Raw genomic sequence first — 20,726 nt, forward strand, 5'->3', positions numbered from 1 at the left:
GAAAAAAGGAATGTAACTTAATAATGAGTAATGACACAGCTGGTAATGATTTGTAAAGATGGTTCATTACTATTATGCTATTTAATTTATATTCCTTATTTTTTTTAAAGTATTATATTTGCTAATAGACAAGATCAGTACTTGAAACAACCAACGACAAAAGTTTTCTACCCTCGTTAATAGTAAAAATTCATTTATTAAAGTTTTAAAGTTGATAGGCGCTTATCGAGGTCGATTCTTTAAATTTTGTCAATAGAAAGGCACAGGGCATCATTGACCGCGTGTATTGTGTTTACCGTCGTCATAGAAACGTGGACTAGAAACCACACCTAAACTGAGACCTACTTAATTGTATTTAAAATCTGTTCTATCATTCGAAAATCAAACCGTAGGATACTACCGATGAACCTACTTTAAGAATTTGAAGTTAAAAATTGTGAAAAACATAATATTGTGTTCGGTTTTTGTATTTAATAAGTATAACTGTTACTCATTAAGGCTCTACTTTTTCTATGCCATTATACTTACTACTTATTAATAATTACTTTTGATAAACCACAATTCACAATAACTCAAAGAAAATAATCATCTCAATGTTTTATTTAATTAGTGCAAGTGTTTATTAAAGTTTTTGGAAAAATGTAGAATGCATATTTACTTGATAAAAAGTATATGATATAGAAACGCTAGATATACAGCATAGGAAGTAGCGACCAATGGTAGAGTTTGTCATTTAGAATGTCTGTAGAGAGACATAATCTAAGACAGCTGCAATGTGTGTGGTGGATGCTTGTGATCGTCCCAGTGGTGTCGGCAGGGATCGCCTGTCTTGCCAACCCTTGCTTACACGGTATTTGTATCGACGACCTAAATAGGTAAGTTCGCTTTATTTACCAATACGCTTTCGCCTGTCGTGGCTATTGTAAAACAACAATGATCAATAGTTTTTTGACTTTATTTTTAAATATACATAAGATTCATCGTTTACATTACTAACCCAATTTGGGTCAACCAAATAATATTTCGGTTTTTGATTTTCCATTTTATAAAGCCGCATCTACACTAATAACGATTTGCGTTAGTGCATGCTCTGGTTCTGCGAAATATTAAAATATAATATTTTTATTGCTTTAGATGCGCATTAAAAAGTAAGCTTCGAATTGAATAATAAAAAAATAAAAAAGGAAGAATTAGGTACCACCTAAGTATAATAAATTGTTTATTTTGCCTGCAATTAAAATTTTCATTTCGTGTTTTTATTTCTTTAAAAAACTTAAATTTCGCAAAAAACTGAAAACCTGAAGAGTCACCTTAGCTGTTAAATTCCTCATAAATTCTAAGTTGATACGACTAGCTATTTTTAAGCAATTTATTTCAGAGTTAGAACTTATAATCTGTCTTTTCTTACTTCTTCTTTTTTTACTTTTTAGCACGTACTCCTGTTACTGTATCGACGGATACACGGGAGTCCAGTGTCAGACAAATTGGGACGAGTGCTGGTCCAACCCTTGTCTGAATGGAGGCACGTGCATCGACGGCGTGGCTAGCTACAACTGCTCGTGTCCTGATGGATTTATAGGCAAGCTCATTAGGGTTGAAACACATCGCTGGACGGCGGCGCGGCGCGATGGCCACTGTCCAACACGGTTCCTAATAGTTGTAAAACTGTATGAAGATCACACTGCGAAACTGCATTCAATCCTGCTGAGCAGTTACTATCGAGAGCTCTGTGCGTTCCAAGCTTTATTCCTAGTCCAAATTTCAAACTGTTGAATGATAAAATTAATGATACCCAGTAAACCTGGCACCAAAGTTGCGAAATCACAAATTGCACCTAAATTTCGCAATGGTTTCACTGTCTGGATTTGGGTTAGGATTTAAAAACCGTCATCAGAACTGAGCATTTTATTCAATAGGAGAAAGGGCACGAAATTGATTGCGATCGTCACACTGTAGCTCTCAATTTTGGTACTACTATCACTGAGTTCAGACTTGGTAAGTACAAGTATCTAAGCAGTTGGAACAGTTTGACTTAACTGACTGTCAACTTAGTCGAAATCTTTCTTAAAAATTTCTTCTACTTCATTGTATGATTGTAAAGTCGTCTATAAGCGGAGGTTGACAACCATAGAGCTAACTGCATTTTAGACGCTACTGCGCGGCACAAGAATCAAATAGGTACTCTTCCCATACCATACCACTGGCGTAAATTCTTCAGCTAAGACTTCCTTTTTCTGGAACCCTGTCTTATCTTTATTTATAGGAGACAGCTGCGAGACAAATTACAACGAATGCGAATCTAACCCATGTCTAAACAATGGTACTTGCATCGATATGACGAACGAGTACGTATGCCACTGCATACCAGGTTTCTCTGGGGACCACTGCGAGTTAGATGTTGCTGTCTGCAACTCCACTGAGGAAGTCCGATGTTATAATGGCGGGGAGTGCATTGAAGGACCAGGTTATAAGTTCTACTGCAAGTGTTTATCAGGTAAATGCAACATAACTTTCAAAATAAAACATTAGATGAATTTTTCAGCAATAAATCTCTGACCACTTTGCCGTTACAGACGACGGATGGTTAGCTCCTTCCTTCACTAAGAATTCCTGTCGAGAGCTTGGCTCATTATATTATTGAGTTTCTTTGGCAAAATGCGGTCCATTTACCTAAGACGTTGTAACTTGTTCTACTTGGCTGTATAGACGATTATTCTTTACAGCGAAGAAAATATTGAAATTATTATACCTACTGGTCTTCTCAGGTCAGTGGATATTGAGAATACGGTGGAGATACTAAAACGTTCCGCATTCATTCATCACACTCTCACATATCCATTAGTTTGTCAAAACAGTCGATTTTGAATTTTGTTCTAGTTCTATGATTGGGATTTACCTAAAACAAAGCTGTCTAAAAGCTGGCTTGAGCTTAAGTTATTAACACTTTTTTGTACAAGTAGATATAAAAAGTAAACTAAGTACATTTGTTTCTTCTAGGATGGGAAGGTCTAAAATGCGAGGAACAAATTGACGAATGTCAATCAAACCCCTGTAGAAATGGAGGAATTTGCATCGATGCACACGCTGATTACATGTGTGCATGCACTTATGGTACAAACTAAGTATAGCCAATTTAAATTTCATTAGTGTCGAGGTAAAATTTGCAAAAGAAAATCCAAAATTGATTGGAAAAGAGCTTCAAATTTGCATTGGAGATGATAAAATATTGTACAGTTAAAATAAGAGGCCAAAAAGCATTTCTTAGGTATCCCCAAAAAACATTAAGAGGCTTAATGATATTAATAAGATTTTGGATATGAATTCTCTTTTATTTTTAACCAAAATAAATCCTTTTTTTTTATGATTCTAGGTTTCACAGGGAAAAGCTGCGAAGTGCAAATAGAGTTTTGCGATGAGGATTCGTGCAGTAACAATGCTTTGTGCGTCGTTGAAGATGGAGTAAGAATTTGCTATTGCGTCCCTGATTACCATGGCGAACGATGCGAGCTGCAATACGACGAATGTTTATTGGGACCCAGGTTAAACTTACGACATTTTAGTTCTGACCCTCACTAGAGTCAGCTTTAAGATTCTGATTTTTCTTATAAACACAATTTAACAAGGTTTCTTCTTTAAAGGTGTATGAACGGTGGAACCTGCATCGATGGTGTAGATAATTTCACTTGCTCTTGTCCTCCAAGACTTACTGGGACGTTATGCGATTGCCTTGTACTAGATGATGGTAGTTATGAATGTGAATATGTCAGCCCAACATATATACCAAGTTATAATGAATCAATCATTACTACTCTATTTACTGAATCTACACCAATTGGCAGTTCGATGATTGACTATACGAAATACAATACCAGTTTTTCTACTACTACTTCTATAACAATAGTCCCAGAAAATGTGAATTTAACTACCACTAGTGATTCTATTACAAAAACTGTAACAACCGCTATTACTACTGAAACTGCAGAAATGGATTTAACTACAGTAAAAACTGAATCCACAACACTGGAAACTGAATCACCTACATCCAAAATAGATTCAATTACTACAGAAACTGTAACGGAAGAATTTTCACGAGAAACATTAGAAGCAGATAGTTCAAAGACTGAAGCTACAACTGAATGTACAGGTTCTTGTGTCAAAACAAATGACTCTACAATAGATGTGCCACCTCCTATCCTAATACCAACAAGCACTGAAAAACATACAACTTCTAAGGATATTACAGAATTAACTTCTCCTATGACACACGAAGAAACTACTTCAATTAAAACAACAGCATCTGATGGTTCAACAAAAATAGATGCAGCAAGTATAAAAACTTCAACAGAAACAACGATATTTACTGATGTCTCTACAACTTCATCCAAAGACGTAACAACTGACAAAATGTTTACAGACACTCCTGTAGAAACAACTAATTCTACCGATTTAGTGACATTTCAAGTTTCTTCAACTGAAACAACAGAATCAACAGATGTAGATGCCACTACTCAGGCGTTTCCAACGTTTCAGTCGGAATGCACAAATTCTTTTTGCAATAATCATGGGACTTGCATCAACACTCTACATGGTATTAGGGTAAGTTTCTTTACTCTACTTAACTAGGTACTTAGATACTTCGTTTTCTTTTAGTTCGCTGGGATAACGACCAAAGAGGAATTTTGGTTTCTGATGCTAGGAAGCTACCATTCGTTCAATGCCTGTTATGTGAAACCAGCTTTTTTAATGACTTCGTTGATCCAACTTGGACAATTAAGATGCCTCAAACACTTTCTGCCGATACTATTATGTCCTCTTTACGTGTTGAAACCAGCGAATTTGTGCCAATGTAATTTTTCAAAAATTGTAGCGCCAATAATAATTATTAAAAGGATATCACTTTTAGTGCCAGTGTGCTTTTAACTATGGAGGAAGATTTTGCGAACAAAAAATCATTATCAACTCAGCTGCTTTCGATGGTAATTCGTACATATCGCACCACGTCAGAAACTCAACATCAATAAATATTGGATTCAATGCAAAAACGCTAATAACTGATGGTCAGATAATGCATGTGGATATAGCTGATGGCGCATACATGAAGCTATATATGGAGTCTGGATTGTTGAAGTTTGAATTTTCCTGCGGATACCAGACAATGTTGCTAAGTGAGCTCAAAACTTATGTGAATAAAGGATATTTGATGAATATAGAAACTAGGTAAATATAAATATTGTATTGAGTGTAAGAAATGTGATAGTAAAACAGTTGTTGTTGTCGCAACTGATGATAAACTGAAATATTTGCCAATGAATTTTTACTTTGAGGGTACTTATAAACAACCTGTAGCTTATAATATCCTTACTTAAGGCGGTTTCAAAGCAAAAAACTTTTGGAAAATATTTATTGTTTTTTATGACTGGTTATAATTATTTACTATTTGCTTATTTTAAGATTGCAAGATGTTGCTTAGTCTATTTTATTGATTCTAATTCAGTTAAGTGATAGCAACCTAAATATTCGCTGCCAATCTGACAAAAAAGGTTTTAACTAATTCTTGTAATGTGACTCTTTCAGGTTAGATCTTTATTTGAAAGAGAAGCATTGTAACGGCACACTTCGTCTCAACGACACGGTAGCTATGAGTGGAGGACAAGTCGCCAACATTAGCTCACTTGATAACAGCACTGTCCTATACTTTGGGAATATACCAAATAGCAATGCTACTTATAGCAAACCGTTCGTTGGATGCATAAAAGATTTGGTTGTAAGTTAATCAGATTGTATAAATAGGTATATCAAATGAATTGCTTGTCTGTACTAGACAATACAGCATTGTAAAGTCGAAATCTCCTGAGGATGCTCCGGTGTCGGGGCGAAACGTGCGTCGAGAGTAGTGGAAAAGTCTTGTGTGGTGGTGCATGTGAGTGGTGGTGGCAGTGCTTGCTTGGGAACTTGGCTTTATTGCTTGGTTGGGGAGGTAAGAGGTGCTTATAGCTTTTAACTGCATGTTTGACCATACAGATTTTTTCTGTTGGCGGATTATAGCAAAATAATTTTTAACTGTTTCTTGCTAAACATCAATGTTATTAAAGTGCACTTTTCTTTAGTAAGGAGGTATCTGATAGTTGCATAAGTTTAACTTGGTTTACAGGTAAATGGCGAAAAGCGCGAGGTTTTCGACGATGCATTTGATGCGGCAGAAGTGACGGAATGCTCATCCCTGTCCTGTCTATCATCGCCGTGCATGAACGGAGGCACGTGCAGCGACCACGGCGATACTTACACCTGTGCTTGTGCCAATGGGTAAGTTAATTTTAATTTTTGTCTACACACAATTAAATACCTAGTTACGTTATTTGGCATTACAGTCTACAACTTTTTGATTCTGTTTAATTAATCTAATGTGGTCGATTCCGTACCACAAAAGGAAAAACGGAAGCCTTATAGGATCACTTAGTTGTCTGTCTGTCCGTTTGTCGTGTTTGTCAAGAAAACCTATAGGGTACTTCCCGTTGACCTAGAATTATGACAGGTAGGTAGATAGGTCATATAGCACAAGTAAAGGGAAAAATCCGAAAACCGTGAATTTATGGTTACATTCAAAAATTGCATTCATTAGATACCTTTGATATCATTAGCTGCAATATCACCAACACCATCAAGTGCCTAGGTCTCGTTACATTAAACGAAAATTAAAATTACGAGTATGTTTTAGTTGGATGGGAGATCACTGCAATCAGTCAGTTTGCAACCACAACCCTTGCCACTCTGGAGGCAGCTGTGTCCGCCATCCCGGCAGTGGATTTCTTTGCCTGTGTCCGTATGGCAAGCATGGCATCTTCTGCGAGTACAGTAAGTTATTGAGACTTGCGCAATGCACTTTTAACTTTTAGATTTAAAAATTTGTTAATTTAAAAAAAAACTTATATGATCCAACCAGCAGATAATTTCCTCAAATGCCCTTATTATCAGGCATAAAACTTGACCAGAACACTGGTCATTTTTTTAGGATGAAAACGTTCTCACCGTCATAATTAAGGCCATTCTCGATCTTACTCTTCTCGATCTTTCTGGAACAGCTTAATGCTTTATTTCTGGCTAAAATAAGTCAGAACAGATTAAAGTACAGTTTTTGTATCTTTTTCAAAAAATATAATCGTTCATTATTACAGATGTAGAGATAACAAGACCATCTCTCGCTCCGATAACAACAGGAAAATCCTCTTATGTAATGTACCCCTTATCTTCTGCTGCTATGAACTCAGACCGCTTCGACTTACGACTCAGATTTCAAACAGCCGATATGGATCAAATATCGCTTCTGGCTTTTGTTGGACAAAGCGGAAGACATGATCCCAGAAGTCAGCACATGGCTTTAGCGTTTGTAAAGGGCTATATAATGCTGACGTGGAATATGGGAAGTGGTGAGTCTTTTACTCATACAAATGTTATAAAATATTTTTACTTGTATTTGATTTCCTTTGGACAAATGAAAATATTCATTTGATCCTTCGACCCTCAAGTGGCGTCGTCTTCGTCGATTAATAGACAATGTGAAATTCAAAATTGAGAGATTATCCCTCGTTAGAATAGTTTATTACCATTTGTTATCCTTTAAGATGTAGGATGTAGGTACTCCTGCCCCATTAAAAGGCAGAACAACTACCTATTAGGAATCCAATACCTTTGCGGAAAACGGGCATAATCATCAATCAACATTGGCATTAATTTCTTATCAGGTCCTCGTCGAATATTTACCTCTCGAGCTGTTGGTCCTCGACGGGGAGGCCATACTGTCAGAGTGTGGAGACGAGGTCGGACCGCCGGCTTACTAATAGACGGCAGACACAACGTCACCGGCAACGCACCAGCACACCGATCCAACATGACCTTGCTGCCTTACATCTTCATTGGTAAAGTATAAGCACAGCTTGCCTACCAAGCATCAAGCATTTCTGAACTTAGTAAACTTCTCCTATCATTTGGGATGGAGACAGGAGGGTTGGAATCTTTTTAGCATGCCGTGTTTTAACTCCTTCATTACATTTGATACCTAAAAATAAATACTATAGCCTAACATTTTTTTTCGGTTAGCTGTAGGCATTTGCTACCTATAAGACGATTAAAATATGTCACCTCAAGAGTCAAGAGACAGGTAAGATTAAGTAAGATTTAGAATGTTTCAATCGTACCTTCACCAAACGGATAAATTCTTTAGTCTGCTTATTCTAATGCCTATCAAAATTCAGGTGGACACCCATCTGAAGATTTTCGTGACCTACCCCATGACCTACCTCTACATACCGGGTGGAGGGGATGTATCTGGGAAGTGGGGGGTCAGGCTATTGGCACTGGAAAGGCAGTGGGAGGTAGAGGCGTAGGCCAGTGTGGAGTCGCGCAGTGCACTGCCAAATCCTGCAACGCTCCTAGGGGAGTTTGTATACATTCGCCAGCTACTTATGGGTATGTGTTACAAAGATATAATTGTGATTAAGTAATTTAATAGCGGAATTGGAAAAGAAACTACACGCTAAATCATATTCAGTGTACAATATACCAATGGTAATTCACACTTGACAATATTCCACTGGACTTGCAAGATGTTACTGGATCAGTTTGGCTACTACCAAAGTAGAAAATTTCTTGTCTATCCTTTCTAAACTCTCTTCTTTTCCCCCTCAAAATTCCCCACGGCATCTCAACAATAAGTTTAAATATCACTGAAAATCTTGGAGCCCTCTTGCGGTAAGCTTGCAGTAAAAATTTTTAGGAGAAGTATGTTTTTTGGAAATTAGTACTTCCAAATCCCCGTTTAGCTCGACCAAACTTATCTAGATTTTACCTATTTGCCGAAGCCTACGTCAGTGGCATTGTGATATATAATAATGTTCAAAATTTAAGGTGCATTTGCAATGAAGGGTGGTTTGGAGCTACATGCGCCAGCATACAGAGCCCGTGCGACCGCGCGCGTACGCGTTGCCGCGGTGCTTGCGTCATCTCACTCGACGAGGCCCAGTGTGACTGTCCTTACGGAAAAACTGGTCTCTATTGCGACCAAGGTAATTAATTACTCAATTGGTGATAACTTGGTGGTAAAGGCGTCGTGGGCCAAGGGACGGAGGTAGTATCACTTGTTTTAACGGTGGAGGAAAACATCGTGAGGAAACCTGCGTGCCTGAGAGTTTTCATAATGTTCTCAACGGTGTGCCAAATGCCAATTCTTACTTGGCCAGCGTGGTAGACAATGGCCAAACCCTTCTCATTCTGAAAGGATACGCGTGCTTAGTGAGTCGAACAACGAGTTTGTACTTGCTAAGTACTTACATTTCGTTCAACTTTGTTCCAGATTTGTTGCCGATAGATTTCTTATTTTCTGGAACACGATCGTATCTGAAACTTGGCCCTCGTTCCATATCGAGCGTCAGCTTGTCATTTGAAGCAGAAATAAAGCCGACCAAAGAACGGGGTATTGTGATTTTTGTACAGACACCACATTTTTACACGGCGCTGTCGCTTCAAGGGGGCCTATTGGAGTATCGATGGACTGGTGAGTAAAACATAACGTTTTTTTTATTATTTTTTTGCGAGAACCATAATTTTCTTTATTGACTATAAGCAATGGTGACCTGATTCGGTAACTTGACTGATGCATGTTAAATACGATTGACCCATTTTTTTTTTTGCTCAGCCACATTCTCTTGTGATGAAAATCGATAAAATCAATTTCCTGAAAAATCATCGAAAATAAACTGCTATCCATGCCTGAGTAACAGGAAGAAATTCTTCCAGATCACCTATATCAGTCAGGCCTATATCACTGCAGACCATTAGAATAGATTATATTGTAAAAATTTCGATGACCTAATGTTACTTTTCAATAAATCATTGATTTCTTCAATTATCTTTAAAATATAATGCTCAAAGAGCTTATTTAATTTTGACTGTTTTCCTTCCTTTAGGAAAAATCAATAATTGAAACGAATTAAAATGGTTCTATAAAAATTCTTCCAGATCATTTGTCAGGGTTAACATCGCTGGTCAGATCTGGTGTGGTATTGTCGATGTCTCAATGGCACAGCGTGAAGTGTGGGCGTTACGGGAATCGGTTATACGTGTGGGTGGACGGATCCTTAAGTACTGAACCCATGTTGGCCCACGCCTACCCTCATACGGCTAGCGACGCTTCTATTGCCATAGGTAAGTTACACTTTCGTCCTCTCTATCTCTCTATTTGAGTCTGGTCGCTGAGGGTCGTGATCCCTTTCCATTAATAACAGAATTATAGATGGGTTTTGATTTCCCCATTATTTTATTGGAGATGGATTCGACTAAAAGTGTGCAGGGCCCTGGATGATCTAAAATTTTCTCTCCGACTCACGGAATTAATATAAAGGTCAAATACGTCCGTTACCTTCAAGGCGGTCACCCAAATACGAACTTGGGTCAAAATAAACTGATACTGAAAAGTCTTGTAGCATTATGTATTCTGAGCTTGCAGCTTTTTACTGCCTGCTTACTAAGTAATTACTTGAATTTAATGACCAAAGGTTTTATACCTGAAGGATATAGTCGCTACTCTGAGGTAAGGTAAACTGTAATAAATAATTGTCATATTTGTAGGTGGTGCTAGAGACCTGGCGGTATTGCCGTTTGATGTGATGTCTGGACCGCCGGAATCATACAGTGGCTGCTTCAGAAATTTCCATGTGAACAACATACTCTTGCCCTTGGAGGAACAAAACATTGAAGGTGACTACTGCCTTTCTATCCAAAAGCTTTGTATTCAAAGCTCTTTTTTGACGAGTTAATCATTCAAAATTTTTTCTAGTGTCTTAGGTAGTAAAACTTATTCTTACAAGTAGAAGGTAGAGAATTGATCTCGATAAACTTTTAAATAAACCGTAATGTTGACCATGACCGAATCAAATTGTATTACTATTTATCAACGCTCTAGACTACTCTACAGCCGAGCACAATTAACTAAGTAGGTTGGTACTGGCAGAAACTAGAAACTTATTGTAGCTATCTCAGGTAATTTCTTTTATGACCACTCGAGTATGTACCTAGTAGGTATTTAGTATACAGATATATTACCGATCTGCCAACTAGAGTATTGGGATTCTCCTAACAAGTAACAACGTACCAACTGAAGCACTCAATTGAATACAAAGCAACTATTTCGAACGAATCACATTCATAGGAGTCGGATTATTTAGGTAACTACTATAATATAGACCTATAATATAATATAGACTATATATTGCTCTGTTCGCACAGAGGGTCAGAATGTTGGTGCTTGCGAAGGAGCGGCGGCATGCAGTGGTACAAACATTGGCAGTAGTGGTTTGCGATGCCGTCGTTCCGCTTGCCGCCCCAACCAGTGTGCTGCGGGACGCTGCTACAGAGGACGTTGCATTTGTCCTTCAGGACGCACTGGCTTGCAGTGCGAACAACGTAAGTGGAGATTGTCTATTTTAGTACCTATTGTATATTTAGATAATATACAGTGTGTTTTTTTAACTGAGAGTCTGGGAAAATCCAAAACTATAGGAGATATAGGAAACTGTTTTACGAACCTTTAGGTTTTTTAAAAACAATTTTGGCATATAATCAATTTTTGGTCAAGCGTGAGTTGTCCATAAAAATCAATATAATTGACTAATATTTTTCTTAATGCCAATTGACTTCGTATCAGATAAGGATCATTTCACTGTATTAAATTAAAAAAACTAATGTATTAAAAAAGACTAGATTTTAGGAATTTTCTAGAAGCATCTTTATTCGTGAAACTCATTCTCTCTCTCCCAGTCCTAAATGACTGAAAATCGTGATTACCTCCTCCGCAAATCAATATTTTGCAGAACGTTACTAGGTACTTAAAATATAATATCGGGTCTGGTTTTGGCCATTTGTACAGCATTGTAAAAATTGAGCACACCAGTTTCCTTCAGTTGGTTCGAGCACGGCTAGATCTTCCGCTCATTACTTACTCATGTATTGCAGATATAAACATTACAATACCTCAATTCGACGGTGAAGCCATGATGTCACTGAGCCGCGTGGTTCCTGGAAGAAATGAGCAGCGGCTGAGCTCTGCTCCGTCCCGACCTTCCTATCTCGCTCTCAACTTTACCACGGCGGATCCTAATGGCTTGCTCTTTTGGATCAATATGGTAGGTACTTGGTATGATAGATCTAAGTATTTTTTTCCATGATAAGTTGCCTTGACTGCGATCTCACCTCCTGGTAAGTGACAATACAGTATAAGACGGAAGCGAGCTAAGGAAGGCATGTTATTATGGCATGGCAGTTTAATTAATTCAAACTCGAATAGTTTTATACGCGGTATTGTACCGGAATTTTGAATCACTTGGCAGTACGGCACTCTTTTGCCGGTAGGGAGTAAATAACCCGACCGAGGCCTTCCAAGTATACCTATATAAGTACACATGGGATGTGTGTGAAACACTTGATACGATCGCTTGGACGTGGCTTCAAAAAAAAAGTCATCTGAACTTGAATCTAAGCTATGGGTAATTTATCGATCTTTATGATAGTATTGGTGTCAACCTTTGCATCGTACTGTAGAAAATTACAGTACTACGTTCAGAGCTCTTTTTGCCTGACGACATGTTTACCTTAGAATCCTGTTTTATAACAGTGTATTTTGTTCTATTTTAGGGAAGCGACTTCCTAGGTCTAGGTCTCGACAAAGGCTACCTAAAACTAACGTGGTCACTCCACTGCAATAACTCCACCAAACAAAAAGCTGAATACTTCCCCCCACCCCCCAAACTACTGTCAAGTTTGGGCCAAGCTGGGTTCATGGCGGATGGGGAATGGCATTCCATAGTTTTGTCACTTGATAGTAATGTCGATTTGGTTATCGATGGAAGGTCGTACATAGAGGAGCAGTGTTATGGTGAGAAGGACTATGAAGATTTGGATTTGTACGTTGGTGAGTGCACTTTTATTAGCTGACTCACAATATTCCAATAGCATTCTAGTTCGGGTTTCAGGGAATCAATCTGGATTTATAATTGAGTAGGTAATACTATGAACAATTCAGTCCAGCGCTGAACTTACAGGTCCAATGACTGGAATAGATGTGGACTACTAGTCTACTACGTACCTAGTTGGTACGTAACGTAATTACTTGCTGTGATAGAACCATACACGACTTGTATAGAAATGAACGTGACTATGTAAAAAGCGTACCTATGTATTATAAAGTTCTCTTTCTAAGAACATTATAGTCACCCAGAACTCCCGTTTCCTTTAAGGTGCCTTCCCACTGAAACCGAGCGAAGCAGAGACGTGTGTTTTTGACATATCCGACTTTATTTAGAGATTACGATATCTCAGTCGTCACCTTCAATGCTTCGCCTCGCTTGAGTGGAATCACGTCCTTAACCTCCTCGCGTCACCACACGTGCAAGCAGGCAGTTGCGTGACTTACCTATGTATTTTACTACCCACCTTTTCAAAATAAACTTTAAGTGCGAATTCAAATGATGGATTTTTTGCAGGTGGTGTCACCGAAGAGGACTTTGTTGCTAGAAAAATGTTCCCCCAAAACTTCAAAGGCTGCATCGATAAAATATCAACAAGACACAACACCTTTTTATCCAACTACACAGAAGTGTACAGCGAAAACGTGCGATCGTGTCAGTTGTTCCCCACTTTATACACTGTATGAAAATTAGGTTGAAGTTAATAGGAGTAGAAAATAATAACTTATCTTACTGATAAATCATAGTAGGTAATTTATCAGTGTATATTTTGGTGGTACGTTAGTAAGGAGTGTGTTCCGCCGCGCTATGGGTTAGTCAGTCGACCTTTGCTTTGCCCCCTTATACCTGACGACATTTATACGATTTCGATCATGTGTTCGACGTAGAAATAAAGTGCCTAGTCATAAAAATGTTTTTAGTCAAATAAGTACCTAATTATAAGTTAACTAATACTCATAGTACAAAACTTTTCTAGTCTTTATATGTATAACAATTTGTGTCGTTTCTTATAATGTTACCTTTTGTACACAATTCACTATTTAATTCTGTATTGTACTTGTTTTGATATTTTATTAATAAAAAGTAATGCAATTTTAAACCATAGACTTTATTAATTAAAGAAGCGAAAAAATTGCGAGACACTGAGCTTCGACTACTGGCTGTAAGTAATAGTTATACTCATATTCAAAATGCGAATATGAGGCGAAATTTTGTTGGCTTGTCTTTCAATCACGCTCATGTCGCAACGGATCGAAGTGATTTTTTGCATAGATAAAGTGAATGACGCGTGGGAGTGTCATAGGCCACTTTTTATCCCAGCAAAACTATGAGTTCCCACGGGATTTTCAAAAACATAAATCTTGGTAAAATAAGATTTTTTTTTATTATTATAATATTTTAGCTAACCAAACTATGTAGATTCGATTTATCGTAAGACGGCAGAGCAGCGGTCGGTCTTTGTGGTAGGTAGGTATGTCTATGGTGGTATATTAAAAAAAAATTAAACATTCATCGTACACAAAATATAATTTTATTGATATATCCATGTTTAATAAATTGTATACATAACATCATCAAATATTATATTATAAACATATACATTTCGTTATACGTTACTAATTCAAACACAAATACAATATGAGATGTTATCCCCATTAATCAATATGTAATAATTTTTAAAAAACGCTTAGTCTCAACACAGTTATAAGGTCGCGTGCACATGAGCAACTTTCTTTTGCGCAATAGTATCGTCTCTCACATAAATTCTATGAAGTGACTAAGAAAATACAGTAGCAATTTGCTCGCACATGAGCCATTGACTTAGGCTGCGAGTGCGATCTCATAGCACACATTGATCAGACTTTACTTACAGTTAAAACAAACAGAGTTATTGCTCAGGCACAGGTCTATTTTAACTCAAAGTGTAAGCAAAGTCAAATAACGCTCTATAAATCTCAGCCTCAGACTGAGTTGAACTGTTAAAAAACAAAGTTTGCTCGTGTGCGCATGACCTAATTGATTTTCGTCGGCGTTCACGGCTGTTGTGTGCTCACATATACACTGCTCAGAAACGCCAGTTATTTATGTACATTCCCACATAAAAGCAACATGTACATTAAGTCGTAGATTTTAGGCCTATTTACAAAGTGGAATACAAAGTTGGAATGCTTGACTGTAGTACAATATTCAGCTCGCGAGTGGTGTACCGTACGGAACATTTAATACATTTAGGAACATCGATTCCTCCAATTTACACGACTTTATAGAATATATTTACTTTATATAATTTCTAAAAAATAAATACTTTTATGTTAAGCAATAAAATAAATAAATTGACGATTGCACATATTAGGATTATAAAAACTTTAGAAAATTAACCTGCCCCCATCGCATATTATAATATGCTGTAAGCTGTGCTTACGTGTTTAATCTTAGCTCGTAGTGGCACGAAGCGATATTGCTCCTCGCAAAAGAAAAAGACACGAGAAGGTAATGCCATGAAAACGAGAAACGAATCTAGGAATGTATCTGATAATAATAAAAAAATATGTATATAGACAGAACAGAATAAGATGATCACAGAATAATGTTATTATAACGACGTATTTTAAGCTTAAATTCGTGCATATAACAGGCTGTCCATGACAACATAAACATTACATCGACTCAGCTAGCAGACACTGAACGCAGTAAGGCCTAGGCGATAACAATATTCAATGTTACTATTATATTAATATGACATTATTTCACAAAACTTTAAACAACATTTATATGTGAATAATGACACTTAGAAACATCAATGTAAAATCCCATATGCACTTTTTACTATAATTCGTATAATTGAATACAATTAAAAAAGATACTCTGCTTATCTACATGAAAATAATTCATTTAAAATATAATTAATTAGATCATAGTCAGTTAATATTTTTCTAATATATTGATTAATTAAATTAACAAATACGAATATGGGATCATTCTAATTTTTTTTCATTTTATTTTTGGAACACAGTTATTTCTTAGAAATAAGGTCAAATCTGACAATTCCTTATCGATACACCGGGTGGTAACAATCTCAATAAATTTATAATCTCTAAATTCATAAACAATTTAATCTATAAGTATTACATAATGTCATCAATTAAAAGTCATGTTCTACTACAATAAAAACAAATTAAACACTATCGACAGTAAAACTTGGAAGGTACATCATAATAATTATGGTTAAATAACATTACCGGGAGTATACAGTAGCGGCCGAGTGTGGCGCACGACCGCTGCGCGCGCGCGTGCAGCGCGCGTCGGCACAATGTATGGGAACAATCATATAGACACAAAGCATTTACGTTTAAAATCAGTCTCATTCGCATAAGGAAGTGATCACAGCACACACACTGGAAACTCGTTGCAGACGAGGGGCCATGTCCCTCTTAACAGAACATTAACATTACAGCACCTTGGTTGCTAACTCGCTATACTTAAATATGATAAAAAACATGCAACATACCAATTGATTCTTTTACAAAAATATCAAATGTATGGAAAACATACGGCGCCGAGCCTGACAGAGTTCATTCGGAAGTACACTTTGAAAAGAGAGTAAATAAAAATTTGCCCATCATAAATAACGTTTTCGTGTAAATAATATTTAAAGTATACAGAACGTTCAGTCGATACGGCGAACCAATAAATGAACGTTAATAGCGCAGACTAGATACGAAGATCTGTGAAAAACTACAGATACGATTAGGCAAAGTCCGTAACGTTTCCTAAAAATTCAGAATGGCAGCCCCGAAAATATATATTCTAATAACATTTTACAATAATTTTAAATATAAAATATTCCCATAATAAAATTATAAAACATGTTCTAGGCCATAAAGGATGCCGGGTCAGTAACTTCGACAGTAAACGAACATTGCACCGAACGCCTAACTCGTTCTCTTCTCGTCGCGTTCTCGACAGCAAACGGTAATAACGTCCGCGATCACCTCGCGCCCGCCGACATCTCATGGCGGCGGCGTACATTTTCATTTTTATTATCTACTATATACACATAAATATATCAGACGCTTTCGGGATATAGAAGCGAGGGATTCGCGACATCGGAGGCGAGAACCGCGAGCGTCACTGCGGGCGGTCGAGCGGCACGAGTTCGGGCGAAACCCTCTCTCGACAACGCGAAAGACTCCGGGCTACGTAACGTAATAATTGCACTCGTATCGCCTCGATCGGGCCCGGGCGGGGTCGAGCGCGGTCGTCGCGGCGCTCTAGAGGCGGGCGAGCGCTCGCGGGCGCGCCGCCGCCAGCGCGCGTCACGGGCGCGGCTCCACCAGGCGCTGCACCAGCACCGCCACCAGCACGGCCAGCAGCAGGAAGCCCGCCGCCATCAGCAGCGCGGCGTGGCGCGGCGACAGCGAGCGCGGCGCGCGCGCGCGGCGTGGGCGCGCGGGCGGCGGCGGCGCGGGCACCGCCAGCCGCACCGCGCCCGACCACGCGCCCGCCAGCGCCGCGCGCACGGCGCACACGCGCAGCGCGTACTCCGCGCCGTGCTCCAGCTCCTGGAGCGTGAACTGGCTCGCGCTGCCCGCGTACACCTGCACGCAACACACCGGGGTGAGCAAAAACTCGGTAGCCACACGAGACAGATCTCGTGCTTGACGTCGACCGCGTTGTGCACGCCACGGGAATATTCTAATTGCTTTAAAAAAATTAAAGATACGCAAAGTATCACATTTATAGGCTAGGTATGAGTAAAACTGTAACTGAACAAAAAGCTGGTCAAATGCGAGTCGGACTTGCACAGGAAGGGTTGTGCACTTACAAGTTTTTTTTGTGTTGTAACACATTCCAACCAAAAATTTTGAAAGTATGGTATGTTATATAAAGCATTCAATAATTGGGTTTCCAGCTCTCCTCGGTATGGCTCGATAATTTATTTCATCAGTAACCCCTGACCCAAAAAGAGGGGTGTTATAAGTTTGACGTGTGTATCTGTGTATCTGTCGGTGGCATCATAGCTCCTAAACTAATGAAGCAATTTTAATTTAGTTTTTTTATGTTTGAAAGGTGGCTTGTTTGAGAGTGTTCTTAGCTATAATCCAAGAAAATCGGTTCTGCTGTTTGAAAGTTATGCTCTTTTCTAGTTACAGTAACCTTCACTTGTCGGAGTATTATGAATTTTTAATTACCTCTTTAAAAATGGCTTCCTTGCCGCGGGCGCACTGCAGCACGTAGTCCGCGTCTTCTACGGGCTCCCAGGCGACGAGCGCGGCCCGCGGCGCCACCAGCGTCACGGACGGCGCGGCCGGCGCGGGCGGAGGCGCGGCCGCCGTGCGCGCCGCCACGCCCGCCGACCACGCGCCGCGCCCGCCGCGCTCGTCGCTCGCTCGTATCCGGAACGTGTAGGACGTCGCCTCGCGCAGCTTCTTCACTTTGCATGAGTGCGCGGAGCCGCGGTACACCGGCCGGAACTCGCGGGCATCGGGCGCGCGCATTTCCACGCAGTACTGGGCGCCCTCGACGCCGTCCCACTCGAGGCGCAGGTGGTTGTGCGCGGCCTGCGCACAGCGCAGGGGGGGCGGCACGGGCGGCCGGGGCCGCGTGGCCGCGCGCGCCTCCTCCGACCAGTCGCCGAGGCCGAGCTCGTTGAACGCGGCGACGCGCACGCGGTAAACGGTGTCCGGCGCGAGCCCCTCCACGAGCCGCTCCGGCGTCGGCCCTTCGGTCTCGAAGGCGGCGTCGTCCACCTCCACCCGGTAGCGCAGCACTTCGGCCCCGTGGCCGTCGGGCGCACGCCAGTACAGGCGCAGAGAGTCGGCCGTGGCGTCGTGGCGCAGGGCAGCGGGCGCGGCGGGCGGTGCGCGCGGCGTGAGCGCGTCGCGCACCGGGGACCACGCGCCGCGCCCGGCCGAGTTCGTGGCACAGACGCGGAAGAAGTACGGCGTGAACGGCGTTAGTTTGCTCAAAGTGCAAATAGTGTCTAGACCCCGATAAACCTCCGCGTAGTCGACGTTCGTCGCGCTCATTTCGAGTCGAAAATCAATTATAGGCGCTCCGTTGTTCGCGGGTGCGGTCCACTCGACGCGCGCGCTCCGCGGACCCTCCACCCGGACGGCGGGCGCCTCCGGGGCGTCGGGAGGCGCCGGCGCCGTCGTGAACCTGAGCAGCGGCGACGGCGGACCCGCGCCCACCCTGTTGCAGGCCGTCACCCACACCCTGTACTCGCGGCCCGGCAGCAGATCGCGCACGACGGCCTCGGCGTCGAGGCCGGCGTAGGCGAGGCGCACCAGACCATCCGTGTCGGCGAGGTCGAGGCGGTACTCGCTGAGCGGCGCGCCGCCGGTGCAGTCGGGCGCGCGCCAGCGCACGGCGGCGAGCGTGGCGCGGGGCGCGGCGGGCAGCTCGGGCGCGGCGCAGGCAGCCGGGCACGTGGCCTCCGTCTGCACGGTCTCGACGGGCGACCAGTCGCTGTCCCCAGCCGCGTTGCAGCAGCGCACACGCGCGCGGTACTGCGTGCCGGGCAGCAGGCGGTCGCAGTGCGCCTCGCGCTCGGGGCCGCGGTACGCGCAGCCGTAGCCCTCGCCGCCGTCGAGCTCCAGCGTGTACGCCTCCACCGCAGCGCCGCCGTCCTCGACGGGCGAGTCCCACCTCAAGCGGAATGCGCGCGAGTGAATCTTGCCGCGGGGCGCGGGCCGGCCGGGCGGGTACGGTCGCTCGGGCAGCGTTCGGTAGGAGACCTCCGGGGACCAGGGTCCCTGGCCGTCAACAGTTTCGCATCGGAGACGGAAACGATAATCGGTAGCTCTTCGTAAACCTTCGCACACGTAAGCGCATTCGGACCCGGTGTAGACCGGGAGGAAGCCGTGCCCTCGGGCCGCGTCGTCCATTTGGAGGATGAACTCTTCCTCGCCGCGGCGCTCCCAGCCCAGGGACAGCGAGGTGGCAGTGGCGGCACGCAGCTGCGGCGGAGCGGGTGCGGGCGGCGGCGCGCCCGCCGTCCACACCACAGTCTCCTCGCTCCAGTCACCGCGGCCGCACTCGTTGACGGCGGCGATGCGGAAGCGGTACCGCGTCTGCGGCTGCAGGCCGTTGACGGTGTGCTGGCGCGTACGCGGGCGCGTCAGCTCCACGAAGCCGTCGCCCGAGTCCATCTCCAGCACGTAGTGCGTGACACGCGCGCCGTTGTCGGCGGGCGAGGGCCAGCGCAGCAGCAGCGAGGCGCGCGTGCGATGGCTGACGCGCGCGGCGGGCAGGCGCTCGGGCGGCGCAGCGGGCGCGCGGAACGTGGCAGCCTCGCTGGCCGCACCGGTCACCTCTCCCGCTCGGATCTGTAGGCACACCGAGTACTCGCATCCGGGCCGCAGATCCCGTACTCTGTAAAAAAAATAGAAAAAAGTATTAAACAAAATAAAAAACAAACAAAACTATATTTTGATCTGGTGTACAACAACTAATATACTAACCGACAAGATAGTGAAGGTCCACTGTATATGGCTTTATATCTTCGATCTCGATCACCCAATAGTAGATCGTAAGTTAGCTCGACATTAGGTAGATTGACGCCTTCGGGTAATGGGGAGTTCCATTGCACAAGTGCACTGGTTGGGGTCATATCGCTAACCTAGAAATAAAATAGGTGTATAAAATGTGATGATTAATGTGAAACTGCTTCTTTGTTATGGTTTATAATAACATTTCACTAGGACTGTA

General features: G+C 41.9%; 2 protein-coding genes across 3 annotated transcripts in view; one reads left to right on the forward strand and one right to left on the reverse strand.

Moving 5' to 3' along the window:
• The first annotated feature begins 225 nt into the window (after window positions 1-225).
• LOC123870482 (protein eyes shut) lies at window positions 226-14,044 on the forward strand. Its single transcript, XM_045913844.1, has 21 exons — window positions 226-875; window positions 1,431-1,579; window positions 2,264-2,494; window positions 2,998-3,111; window positions 3,371-3,539; window positions 3,639-4,596; window positions 4,904-5,217; window positions 5,575-5,764; window positions 6,152-6,303; window positions 6,716-6,852; window positions 7,173-7,424; window positions 7,740-7,913; window positions 8,250-8,463; window positions 8,902-9,059; window positions 9,347-9,547; window positions 10,012-10,197; window positions 10,621-10,749; window positions 11,278-11,454; window positions 12,004-12,173; window positions 12,682-12,958; window positions 13,530-14,044. Exons 1-21 carry the CDS (start codon window positions 739-741, stop codon window positions 13,697-13,699), a joined length of 4,659 nt encoding a protein of 1,552 aa, XP_045769800.1. The 5' UTR covers window positions 226-738; the 3' UTR covers window positions 13,700-14,044.
• Window positions 14,045-14,528: 484 nt separating this feature from the next.
• The window catches only part of LOC123868497 (fibronectin type-III domain-containing protein 3a), an 81,039-nt gene continuing 74,841 nt past the window's right edge, over window positions 14,529-20,726 (reverse strand). For both annotated transcript variants that reach the window (XM_045911073.1, XM_045911145.1), the window contains 3 exons: window positions 20,480-20,637; window positions 18,206-20,390; window positions 14,529-17,611 (listed from right to left, as the gene is read on the reverse strand). In XM_045911073.1, the coding sequence (XP_045767029.1) occupies window positions 17,330-17,611; window positions 18,206-20,390; window positions 20,480-20,637 (2,625 nt within the window). In that variant the 3' untranslated portion in view covers window positions 14,529-17,329. The remainder of the gene's footprint in view (window positions 17,612-18,205; window positions 20,391-20,479; window positions 20,638-20,726) is intronic.

This window comes from Maniola jurtina, chromosome 1 (genome assembly GCF_905333055.1).
Source record: "Maniola jurtina chromosome 1, ilManJurt1.1, whole genome shotgun sequence".
In the NCBI taxonomy this organism is placed as follows: domain Eukaryota; kingdom Metazoa; phylum Arthropoda; class Insecta; order Lepidoptera; family Nymphalidae; genus Maniola; species Maniola jurtina.